The sequence below is a fragment of the Rhinatrema bivittatum genome, chromosome 8, assembly GCF_901001135.1.
Source record: "Rhinatrema bivittatum chromosome 8, aRhiBiv1.1, whole genome shotgun sequence".
NCBI lineage: Eukaryota > Metazoa > Chordata > Amphibia > Gymnophiona > Rhinatrematidae > Rhinatrema > Rhinatrema bivittatum.
The window spans coordinates 248739897-248752685 of record NC_042622.1 but is presented as its reverse complement, the minus strand read 5'-3'; the positions used below and the strand labels follow the sequence as shown (position 1 = coordinate 248752685).

At 47.4% G+C, this 12789-nt stretch overlaps 1 protein-coding gene across 1 annotated transcript in view; it reads right to left on the bottom strand.

Moving 5' to 3' along the window:
- CHAF1A (chromatin assembly factor 1 subunit A) overlaps positions 1–12789 on the bottom strand; it is a 384823-nt gene that overhangs the window by 214292 nt on the left and 157742 nt on the right. The window contains 5 exon segments of the mRNA XM_029614524.1: positions 2396–2419; positions 5029–5099; positions 5102–5176; positions 5179–5221; positions 5761–5829. Coding sequence (XP_029470384.1) covers positions 2396–2419; positions 5029–5099; positions 5102–5176; positions 5179–5221; positions 5761–5829 — 282 coding nt within the window.

The window sequence follows — 12789 nt, the reverse complement described above, 5'->3', positions numbered from 1 at the left end:
CCTAGCATGTAGCAGATGAATTCAGGACCAATGAGATGTACAAAAGCTACTCCCGAACTGGATGGGAGGCTGCCTGTGGCTCAGTTAGTACTGCCCTTGCGAATGCTGTGTCCTCCCGAGCTTGAACATCCAGGCGGTAAAACCTGGTGAAGGTGTGAATGGAGGACCATGTCGCCGCCCGACAGATCTTGGTGGGTGACAGCATTTTTGTTTCTGCCCAGGACACTGCCTGGCCTCTAGTGGAATGGGCCTTGACTTGTAGTGGTAGAAGCTTGCCTGCCTCTACGTAGGCCGCCTTGATTACTTCTTTGATCCAGCAGGCTATGGTTGCCTGCAAGGCCACTTCTCCTTCTTTCTTCCTGCTGTGAAGGACGAATAGGTTTTGTACGGGTTCCGACCTTTCCAGGTATTGGACTAGGAGTCTGTCGACGTTAAGGTGGTGAAGATGGCAAGATTCTTCCAAGCCCTTGTGCTCGTCTGGAGATGGCAGCGAGAAGGTTTGGTTTAGATGGAAGAGAGAAACCACCTTTGGAAGGAAGGAAGGAGGGGACAGTGCGTAGCTGTATGGATCCTGGTGTGAACCTGAGAAAGGGTTCTTGACAGGATAGTGCTTGAAATTCGGAGATGGAATGGGAAGAACATATTGCCACTAGAAATACAGTCTTCAAGTTTAGTAGTCGTAGAGACAGACCGTGGATAGGTGTGAAGGAGGCTCCCGCTAGGAAGTATAGTACTAGATTGAGGTTCCATAGGGGTACTGGCCACTTTAAGGGTGGACGGATCTGCTTGACCCCCTCAGGAAGTAGAAGACATCCAGATGAGATGTTAGGCTAATGCCTTCCACTTTGGTTCCGAAGCATGCCAATGCGGCCACCAGAACCTTGATGAAGTTGAGGGACAACCCCTTCTGTAAGCCGTCCTGCACGAGTTCCAGGATCATGGGAATTTTGGCTGTCCGTGGAGGGATGTCATGGTCTGACCATAATCTTTGGACAAAAGAATAGCATTGTGGAAGAGGAAGCTCCAAAGGAGCTCTTATTGATAAGGTGACTTGTTTTAGAAGAAGCCAAGGTAGAGTGGCAGCATAGTGACGCTGAATGCTTCAGTGCTGAAGCTAATGACCCATACCGCTGCATCGATGATCATTTGGTTACAGACCATTTCAATGACGGCACCCATCTTGTGGGCTCCAAATGCTCCTGGTCCCCCCAATCATTGGCACAGAGTGCATCCTTGGCATTGAGGGGAAATGATTTCTGGTTCTTCTAGGCATAGTGTGAGGGGGAATTCTCTACCCCTATGAGACTTTGGTCTTTCTTTTGAAGATTTATTAGTCTACAATTTTGATGATATTTGATATTTTAATCTTAACTTCCTGATTATTCAAGCTCTAAGTGACATTCTACCACCAGGACTGCATTCTGATGGATTATGCACTAACTGCCATTTGTGATGGCAGTTAGTGTACGTCTGAAATAGGCAACTTCTCAACCATAGTGGACATGTTCAGTTAAACTAAAAAACTCAATTGATAAACTATATTATTTCTTTTTTTTAAACTAAATTCACTATAAGAAGAAAAAAAAAAAAAGAACGTGATCTTCAAAAAAGCATAACAGACTTCAACAAAAACACGACAGGTGAAGAGAGAGAGGAAAATTCCAACTGTTTGTTGAGTGGATGCAAAGAAACTGAGGAGACTCCTGTGGCCATGGCAGCAGCACAGGAAATATCATGTATGCTCAGAAGCATTTTAAAATCTAACATTGAGCTATGTGAGACAGCACTCCAGCCTAGTGCTGATGGGGGACACCACCCACTTGTGTGGTTATCTGCCTGCTTGTCCACAGAGAAACTAAGGAGATTTGGGAACAGGGAAGAGCACGAGGGGCGAGGGAGCCAATGCTGAACCAGAGGACAAAAACGCCCTTCCCCCTCTTGCCCATCCGAGGACAGTCTTCCACCAAAAACTGCTAGTAATAATGAATGAGACTCCATATTTGCTGACTCTTCACCGTGTAGCTCCAAGATGGCAGACATTCCTACTGTAGCTGCGATCATGATGATGAGACTACGTGAAATGTTGGCTTCGCCGCTTTGAAAAGTCATTGAGTGGCAGTTTCCTGCCACCCATCTCTCTCTCTCCTCCCAGCATTGCTAGAACCACAAGCAACATCATAGAAACAAGAGGTAACTCCGTATCAGCAGTATTCTAGTGCCCTGCAATGCCTTCCCTGCCAAGTGGGGAACTCACCCCAAGGCTCCCCACCATGGCCTCAATGCCACAGATGCACCACCTCTTGGCTGCCTTGTTTACCTCCTTGCTTCAATATCACCCCATTGCCGGCTGCAAGATCTGTTCTCTTTCCTATCTTTAACTTTGACAGCCATAAACTATAGTGTCGCTCTGGCTATGTCCCTTCCCACTCCCAAGTCCATTACCCTCCACATCCAGAATAACACCATCATGCAATAACAGAAATATAGAAATTGGATAAAACAGGCCTCAGCTTTATTTATATGTATACACACACCCCCGTTAATCTATACCCAAGCTGATATAGTAATTGCCAAACCAGGCTACACCACAACCTCCACCGCCTGCCGTAACAAGCAAGGCAGCATCGAACCCAGGCCCCCCTCATCCCCAAGCAAGGGGGCCCCCTTGAGGCTTACAATTTTACCACCATGCACTGTCCAAGGCGCCAGTCCACTGCTGACCTGGACCATCACGCATGCCCTGCACCACGTTCGAAATGCTCCCACCAGCCCAGTTACCTGCTTCCTCGCTCTCCTGCTTTGACATTGCCATGAAATATGTACATTCACCCTCACATGGCTAACATGCTGCTAAATACATTGCTCACGAATTACATCCCATATTCCATGCATTGCTAGCTGGATGCTACATTATATGCACAGGCCATTACAGACAATTTCACATATTAATCATGGAAAATATGTCCCACACTTCAACATAACTGAAGTTCAGCATTGACAACAATGAAACATACTCTACACACCAATACCCAGGGTGGAAAGGCTTGACAGGAAACAAGGAGGCCAAATGTGGGCCATGACGTCATCACTCCATGACCACTCTTCCCTTTCCCCCCTCCCCACCACATCATCTGCATGCCAGAAGCCTGCGCACTCGGAGGGGAAGGGCTGAGGAATGGAGAGAGTCATGCTGGATCTCACAATGACGCTGCCGAAGTCCCACCAGGCCGGGCAGTCAATGGGTCCACCACCCATGGTGCCCAGTTACAGGTGGGCTTTAGGCAGGAACACGGGCCCATGCATTACTGGCAGCAACAGCAGCCCCCAGTAAGGCACTTCAACCAAAAGAAAAGGTAATAAAGCAAAGACCCTCAACAGAAGTGGGCAGGGGACTGAGGAGAATGAGGTACTGAGATGTAAGAGAAAGAAAAAAAAAAACCCCCCAAAAAACAAGCCAGCAGTCTTACATCACAGTTGGTCATCTAAATCCAGGTGCCCTGGCACCTGAAGCCCCCTAGTTTCTGGCTTTGCTTAACAGAGGGAGGATCAGCCCCCGTCACCCCAGGAGCAGTCCAAATCGGACTTCCTTTTCACTCTGTCTTAGGCTCACAGCATGGGATATGTTTGCTGGAGACAGATTACTGGCAGGCTGAGGTCAGCACAGGGTCCTAATAAAGGGTGGCATCAGCAAACCTATTCTGTCTCCATCTGCCTGTGTGAGAGCATAAATCCTGCATTTGGACATTAGCTGAAAAGGAAAGCCCTTTCCCCAAGGTTAAATCCATCAATGCCTGCTGTAAGGAAAAAAGTAAACTGCAGTTATCACCTGCACGGAAGTTCTGAGGTATGTCCTTTGTGCCACTGCTGAATGTATTTATTTATTTAGAACTTTTTATATACCGACAACCGTTTGCACATCGTATCGGTTTACAAGTAACTCAACTTTCCGGCAATGCCTTTACAGGAGCAGTCCAATGTAGCTGTCCAATGTAGCAGGATAAGGGCCAGAGTTGAGGAAATAAAGTGTAGGGAACAAAAAAAAAAAAAAAAGCAAGCAGTAGGGGATGCCCCAATAACAGCACAACCCCTTGTGAGTCTGTTTATGAGGGGCCTGTTACAACTTAAGCCCCCTCTATGGCCACCAGTTAAAGAATGGGACCTAAACGTAGTACTTACAAGGCTCATGTGCTCCCCGTTTGAGCCTTTGCACTCCTGTGATGTTAAGTTTCTTTACATGGAAAGTTCTCTTCTTAGTAGCCATTACATCTGCTCGAAGGGTTAGTGAGTTACAAGCACTTGTCACATACTCACCCTATACAAGGTTTCTATATGACCGAGTAGTCCTCTGTACTCACCCTAAATTCTTTCCCAAGGTGGTTACTGACTTTCACTTGAATCAGTCTATAGTCTTGCCCACCTTTTTCCCCAAGGCCTCATTCTCACCAGGGCGAGAGAGGTTTTACACACCTTGGACTGTAAACGTTCAGGACTAGCCTAGTGGTTAGAGCAGTGGGCTACAAACCAGGAGACCAGGGCTTGAATCCTGCTATCGCTCATTGTGACCTTGGGCAAGTCACTTTACCCTCCATTGCCTCAGTACAAACTTAGACTGTAAGCCCTCTGGGGATAGGGAAATACCTACAGTACCTGAATGTAATCCACTTTGAAGCGCTGAAAAAAAATATGCAAAAAGCGGAATATAAATCTAAATAAGAAAAAAAAACTGGCGAGTAAAGAAGTGCCCTGCTAAATGGCACATTAATCTCAGTCGTTTCAGTTTCAGAAAGACAAGGCTGAGTTTAGGAGGGTGCGGAACCCAGGGTGAAATCAACTGCAGTGGGGCCCAAAGCATGCTGGCCAACAGGAAATTATAGCTTTGGGGATAGTTACCATAGCATTCACCCCTGTTTCGTCCCCTTCCCCCACCCCTAAGGACAGCCCTGAACATAGGTGATGAGTATGAAGAATTCTTGATCTGAAGAGCCCAGACACTAACCTGTCAATTGGACCAATGCTTCTGTGCTGAACAACAGTGCGGCCGGAGGTTCGTGGCTTCTGGCAACTTAAGTCTTCCAAGTAAGAAAATTCAGAGTTCTGCTCCTCTATAGATTGTCAAACTGTTCCATGGCATCTTGATCAAAGACAACCCGACAGAGAGGAGCCAGGGCCATGTTCTTTTTATTTCAAAGGGAGCAAACTTCCCACAAAAGCTAGCAAATGTCTGCACAGTGGAAAAAGTAGAAAATTAAGATGGTCCTAGTGTTTAAGTCATAAAGGACATGTATCTAGAAATTAAGTTATATTAGTAGCTGGTATATTTCCAGCGCATAAAACTTACAAAGTTTTCAATGGAAATATAGATCATCATGATAGATAGGGACCATAAGTCATCTAGTCTGCTCAATTTCTCTTCTGGTGCAACACTACACTTCATTTGATCACCAGTTTCCTCTTAAGCCCTTATGGTTTAACTACATTCCTCCCACCTCCACCCATAACATACCTAAACCACAGCTAGGAAAGAACTGAAATAGAATGGGTCGATTCCTGAAGAACCTAAGTCAATTTTGTTGTCCAAGTAATATTTAGTAGTCAACCTACATATCCAAATGTCCAACATCCTACTCAAAATAGCTCAGAGAAGCAATGGTTTTCTATCCTATTTACTAAAAATGCACAAATATTCTATCAAGCTTTGGCTCATCTAGTGCAAATGATTAAAAAACTGGGTTAATCTAGTATGATATTTTGCTTTCTCACCTTAGGGGCTTGTGGGATTTTTGGTTTCTGGAAGAATCTGGTGATTTCAGCCTTTTCAGCTTTTATACGCTAAAACACATTGAGGGGATAGACAAATACAAATATAAGCCGTTACATACAAAGACAAACAGGCTAAGCTTCTAAAAGTCATGCTGCCACCTTATGCACCAATATGACTCCTTGGATTCATAGCTTTTGAGTGAGGTAATAAACCATCAGGCCGATACAGTACAGTGCGCTATTCAGTAAGGGATCGAAAAACGCGGTCCAACCCCCCCCCCCGAACCTAACAGCGCCCACAACATGCAAATGCATGTTGATGGCCCCTATTAGGATTCCCGCGCGGTTCAGAAAGGAAAATATGCAGCCAAGCCGCACATTTTACTTTCAGAAAATTAGCGCCTACCCAAAGGTAGGTGCTAATTTCTCCGGGCACCAGGAAAGTACACAGAAAAGCAGTAAAGACTGCTTTTCTGTGCACCCTCCGACTTAATATCATGGCGATATTAAGTCGGAGGCCCGAAAAATTACAAAAAAGTGAAAAAAATTTGAAGTCGGCCCGCAGCTTGAAAACCGGACACTCAATTTTGCTGGCGTCCGGTTTCTGAACCCATGGCTGTCAGCGGGTTGAGAAACAGATGCCGGCAAATTGAGCGTCAGCCGTCAAACCCGCTGACAGCTGCTGCTCCTGTCCAAAAAGAAGTGCTAGGGACACGCGAGTGTCTCTAGCGCCTCTTTTTACAGCCAGGCCTAATTTGAATACTGAATCGCGCGCACAGGGGAGTGGCCTGTGCGCGCGGCGGGAGAGTGGGTGTTCGCCCGCTCTCCTGCGGACTTTACTGTATCGGCCCGCATGTTTGCTCATTGTCAATGTTTTCCATAGACAGCAGGATGAATTAGCCATTACATGTGGGTGCATGTGGGGTATCTTGCAGCACAGAATGGGACTCATCTCTCCTAGCTATTAGAGCTTTGAGCTTTACTAAGCATGTGCAGGAGTTTCCGTGTGGGTATTGCCTCATGAGCCTCCTCAATCTATATCATAACTAAATCTAACTAGGTAATCAACTCTCCAGGAACATGAGCGGGGTATTCTATGGCCAATTTATCCTATCTACGGAAAATGCCATTTATGGTGAGAAAAATATGCTATATCCATTGATAAGCAGGCCTGAATTAGCTGTTACATGTGGGGAGTCCAAGTTGAGGGTTGCAGTGGAGCAATTACTGAACAAGCAACCCAGATCCTACCGTGGAGAGTAGGCTACTGTGAGAAAAAGTTACACAAACTACTTGTCTGAGTTTACTGTTAATCCTTAACAAGGTTATCTAGACAGCAATGGGACACAGAAGGTGTGAAATGATGACCAAGCTGCAGCTTTGCAAAGTCCTTGAGAGGCATCTCTCTAACTTGAGGCAAGAGTAGAAGCCACAGCTCTGATTTGATGAGCTTAGACCGTAACTGTGATCTGCAATCCTGTTAAAAGTATTGCAGTGTTGAGTGCATTCCAATATGCAAGTAGAGAGTGTAAGTTTGGTGACTAACGCCAAGTTTGTTTAGGGTCATATGCAATGAATAAATGCGAAACCTGGCAAAGGCTCTTTTATAATGTAAGGTATGAAGGACTATTTCTCCTTCATGGGACATAGTCTTGGGAAAAAAAGGTAGATCTGGAAAGCCAAGACAAACTTTGGTAGAAATTTCAGCTGCGTGGGAAGAACTATCCAATCATGGAAGAATTGCATGTATGGCGTATAACGCGCATGAGCTTAGAGCTTGTTGACTCATCACTGAGGTAACTGCAATGAGGAACACTACTTTCCAGGTCAGGAATGTAAGAAAAACAGGTCTGTGTTGGCTAAAAGACAACTTTATGAGCCGAGAAAGGTCAAAATGCAAGGCCCATGAACATGAAGGTTTTTTTTTTGGTCAGGGGCTTAGTGCAGCACAAGCCTTTCATAAAATCTCGATAACAGTGGATGAGTAAAGATGGGTTTAGCATATACTTGAAGGTGGTCAGCTGCTAAAGCGCTGCGATGTACATTCATGTCAATGTGGTAAGGTTGGTCACAGAAAGTAGGAGCAAGTATGTTGTCAAGTGCTTGGGCTCGCAAGATGGGTCCAAGGCTTTGTTTGACACCATTGGGAATTTTCAATCCATTTGAAGGCAGAGCTCTTCTAGCTGGAACCAAAATATATCTTTGCTCAAGGCAAAGAGATAAGCAATTACTGAGCATTCAATACTGAAGCTGTTAGATTGAGGCATGGAAGGTTTGGATGATATAGCATTCTTTTGTCCTGAGTGAACATAGGGTCTGTCCCAGATATATGGGGAGACTGCTGGAAATTTTACAAAATATGCGAAGCATGTCTGTCTGGGCCACGCTGGAGCTGTAAGAATCAAGCAAGCACAGTCTTGTGCAGCATTTGCACTGTTCTAGGAATCAGCGGTATTAGTGGAAAAATGTATGAGGCTTGTCCCCCATTCAAGCGGAAAGCATTTTGAGCACAGTCAGATCGGTGGGTAGAATGGCAGAAAAAATATCTAGTTTTCTGTTCTGCTCCAACGCAAACAGGTCAATTGACAGTTGATCCCCCTTAGACAACTAGCTCATTGGCTAATAAGTGTCACGACAAATACTTGTGATGTCAGAATACTCTGCTGAAGTGATCCTCCATCATGATGGAGATTCCCTAGGTGGTTTGTATTACAAGCCAGTGACTGTGCACTCCCAAATCTTCAATGCTTCCTTGCAGAGAGGCTGTGACTCCCTGTTTGCTGACATTAGAGAAATCTGGTTGTCTGCTTGAATTAAAATGCTCTTCCATGAAGATGCATGAACAAGTGCATCTGCTCTCTCAAAGTTCCAGCAGATTCATCTGAAAGTGGCTCTCCCTGCGAGAAGAGATACCCTGGGATCCAAGTGATCCTGTGTGAGAACTCCCCTCCTTTCAGGTGGGTGTCCATTAATGAAAACTTGATGAGGCAAAACATGAAGCAGCGCTCTGGCTGAAGCAAACAGGGGTTTGCCATCAAAGTAACTCTTACACTTAGAAACCTGGACTCTGATAATGGTTGGGTCAGCTAATCCCGCTGAGAGCAGACACCACCGATGTAGATACAGGTAGGAAAGTGGGTCAGTGGGACCATGTGCAATGGCTGCCACCATATGACCTGATGCAGTGAGAACTCTGGTTGTCACGCATTGAAAGGTCAGTTGTATGAGGAATATCATGGTGTACACGCTATCCTTCACTAGAAATGCCATCTCCTGCAGCTAATCTATCCATGCTCAAATAGATTTCATCCTTTAAACCAATAAATTTGACTTCTCAAAATTGACCAGAAAAGCCCAAATTTGAACAAGATTGACAGCAGAGTTGCTTACCTGTAACAGGATTTCTCCTAGGACAGAAGGATGTTAGTCCTCACAGATGGGCGCATTCATCAGATGGAGCCCAGCATGGAAAATGTTTGTCAAAGTTTCTAGAACTTGACTGCTCACTGAGCATTGCCACTATCCGTGCGTCCACACGGGGTCCCCTCTTTCGTCTCGTAACAGAATTCTCGAGCGAAAAATAAAACAAAATGCGTGAACCCAGCTCTGCGGGGTGGCAGGCGGGTTTCCTGAGGACTAACACCAAGCTACAGGCTGCTCCCAGTAAGACTATGACCAACAAGCACCGAACCAGGTGTCAACGGGTGCAAAAAATAACTGTGGTGCTGTTGGTAACACAGGGAGACAGCATGAACCCAAACAATGGGTCCTAGGCAGGGAGAGTTGGGTTTTTTAAACCTGGAAGAGGTTACGAAGGACAAACTGGTCAAAGTTACCATCATGACAACCATCCTTGTCCAAGAAGTAGTGAGCAGCAAAAGTATGTAGGGAACTCCACATTGTGGCTCTGCAGATTTCAGTAATGGGAATCGCTCATAAGTGGGCTACCGATGCTGCCATGGCTCTCACCGAGTGAGCCTTGACGCAGCCTCCAAGCTGAAGAAGGTCTGCTTGCTCATAGCAGGAGATGCAATCTGCCAGCCAATTGAACAGTTTGTTTGCCCTCCACAACGCCCATTCTGTTCTTGTCAAAGATATGAAGAGTTGTGTGGACTGCCTACGGCCTGCAGCGCGTTCAAGATAGAAGGCAAAAGCCCTCTTACAGTCCAAACTGCGTACAGCCCTTTCGCCTTGGTGAGAATGAGGTCTCGGGAAAAAGATGGGCAGAATAATAGACTGATTAAGATGAAAATCAGTCACCACCTTAGGCAGAAACTTAAGGTGAGTACGCAGGACCACCCTATCATGAAAGAACTTTGTGTAGGGCGGATATGAAACCATTGCCTGAAGCTCACTAACTCTGCGAGCCAGTGACTGCCATGAGGAAGAAACCTTCCAGGTTAGGTACCTCAGATCGCAGGAGCGCATAGGCTTGAACGGTTCATGCATGAGCCGTGCTAGTACCACTTGAGGTCAAGGGACAACAGGGCAACGCATGGGGGGGCTTCATCTGAAGCAACCCCCACATAAAATCACCCTATTACAGAGATGGGTGTATCACCAATACCTTGTTGGTAAGTGCTGATGGCACTCAGGTGGACCCTGACCGAGTTGGTCTTCAGGCCAGCCTCCAAGAGGAGCCAGAGGTAGTCTAGCAACTGCGGCATAGGGCAGGCAAAATGGATCCAAGCCATGACCTCCACACACTAGATGGAGAACCTCTTCCACTTGAGCCTGTAAGAATTCCTGGGGGAAGGCTTTTTGAACCTACCAGTACCCAAGACAAGTAGTCAGAGAGATCAAGGGACTGCAGGACTAGCCTTCTCAACATCCAGGCCATCAGAGCTAATCACCTGAGATTTGGATGGTGCAGCCTGCCCCAATCCTGTATGATCAGATCAGGGGAGGTCTCCAGACGAATGGGCTCTCTGACCAACAGGGTCCTGCAGGATTGGAAACCCGACCTGCCTCGGCCAATACTGGGCCACCAGGCTTATGGTCCCCTTATCCTGCTGGAGTTTCATGAGAGTTCTCCATTACCAGCGGAAGCAGAGGATATGCATACAGAAGACCCTTGCCCCAGTTTGCGGGCAAAGGCGTCAAGCTGGCTTCCCGTCACTCCTGTACAGGGAGCAGAAGAAGCTGACTTTGTTGTTTGCAAGGGGAGGCAAAGAGATCCACATTTGGGGTTCCCCGACAGGTGGAAGATCTGGTCCGCTACTGAGGGGGACAAGCAACCACTTTTGTGGTCTGAACGCCACCACATTTCCGTCCCAGCCAGGTAAATCGTTCGCAAGAGATGCCTTGAGATAGGGCCCAGGACCATATCTGCACTGCCTACTGACAAAAGAGGAAGGAGCCCATGCCTCCTTGTTGGCAACCCGATTGTCCCGTTGGAACAGGATAGCTTTGTGGGACAAACTATACCGAAATGACCAGAGAACATAGTGGATCCCTCGGAGTTCCAGGAAATTGATCTGGCAGTGAGCTTCCTGTGCCATCCATCAACTCTGTGTACAGAGGCGTGCAAGATACGTGCGTTGAGGTCCTGGGTTGCCTGCAGCCACTGAGCGCGGCAGGATCCATTGAGCAGTACACATACACAAGCAGGCGAATGAGGTAACATGGACAGACACAGCCATGTGACCCAGAAGACAGAGCAACAGATGAGCGGAAACCTGATGATGTGGTGAACCAAAACCCGCGCCAGTGATTCCAGGGCAAGCGCTTGGTCGTGGGGCAAAAATGCATTCGGTCTGAACCGTGCCCATTCTGGCTCCAATAAAGCCCTGATGTGGAGATGAGCTGAGATGGGACTTGGAGTGGTTGATGACAAACCCAGAGACTGCAGCACATAGGAGTTAGCGTCAGGGGCAGAGCACCCCCTGCTGGGTGTTGCTTCTGATAATCAATCGTCCATATAGGGGAAACACATGCACTCCCCTGCCGGTGCAGGTGTGCCCCCCACAACCACCAGGCACTTGTGAAGACCTGCGGAGCCAAAGTGAGGCCAAAGGGCAACACAAAGTATTGGAAATAATCCTTGCCCACCAGAAAGCTGAGATACTTCCTGTGGCTGGGGGAAGATCTTGATAAGGGTGGAGGCATCCTTTAGGTCAAGGGAGCAGAGCCAGTCTGCTTTTTGCAGGAGAGGGATCAGGGTGCCCAAAGAGACCATCCTGAACTTTCTTTTTGAAGAAACTTGTTCAAGGCCCTCATATCAAGAATAGGGTGCGGGCCCCCTGTTTTCTTTGGTATCAGGAAGTACCGAAAGTAGAACCCCTGGCCCCTGCTGGCAGGGGTGGGGGATGGTTTCTACCATCCTGGCCATTAGTAGGGTGGAGAGCTCTGTCATAAACACTTCCTGATGAGAGGAGAGGACAGATCCCACACGATGGACACAGAGGGAGAGGTCCACGGGGACATCCCTGAAGTTCAGCTGGTACCCTCGGCTAACGATGGTGAGAACCCACCGGTCTCACATAATGCTGGGCCAGAGGTCCGCAAACAGACGTAGCCAGCCCCTGACTGGGGGGCAGGGGGCAGAGTGTACGGCACATCTGGCACATGCTTTCTCGCCCATAGTCAAAACTCCGTAGCGGGGCTTTGCTGGGGGGCAGGTTGAGGCCTGGGAGTTCACTGTTGATGTGAGTGACCCAGAGAGCTGGTACATAACGTTGTGTGTCTGAGAGGCAGGAGGGTAGTACTTTTCTCTGGTGGTAAAAGGATTCCTGGAGCCCTGCTGCAAGGGTTCCTGATCGAGGACAGCGGATCTGAGGTACTCGCTGAGAAGTGGTTTGTAGCGTCTTGTGGTGGTCTTTTAACTGGGCCACCATGTCCCCTAACTTTATCTCCAAAAAGATTCTCCCCTGTGCAGGGTAAACCCACCAGCTTCTCCTAGACCTCTGGTAGAAGGTCAGAGGCTTGAAGGCCAGGCCATTCTGCAGGCACAATGCCAGCTGTAGCCACCCTCGGTCGCCATTTCAAAAACATATAGGTGGATTACACCTCATGCTTGCCCGCCTCCAG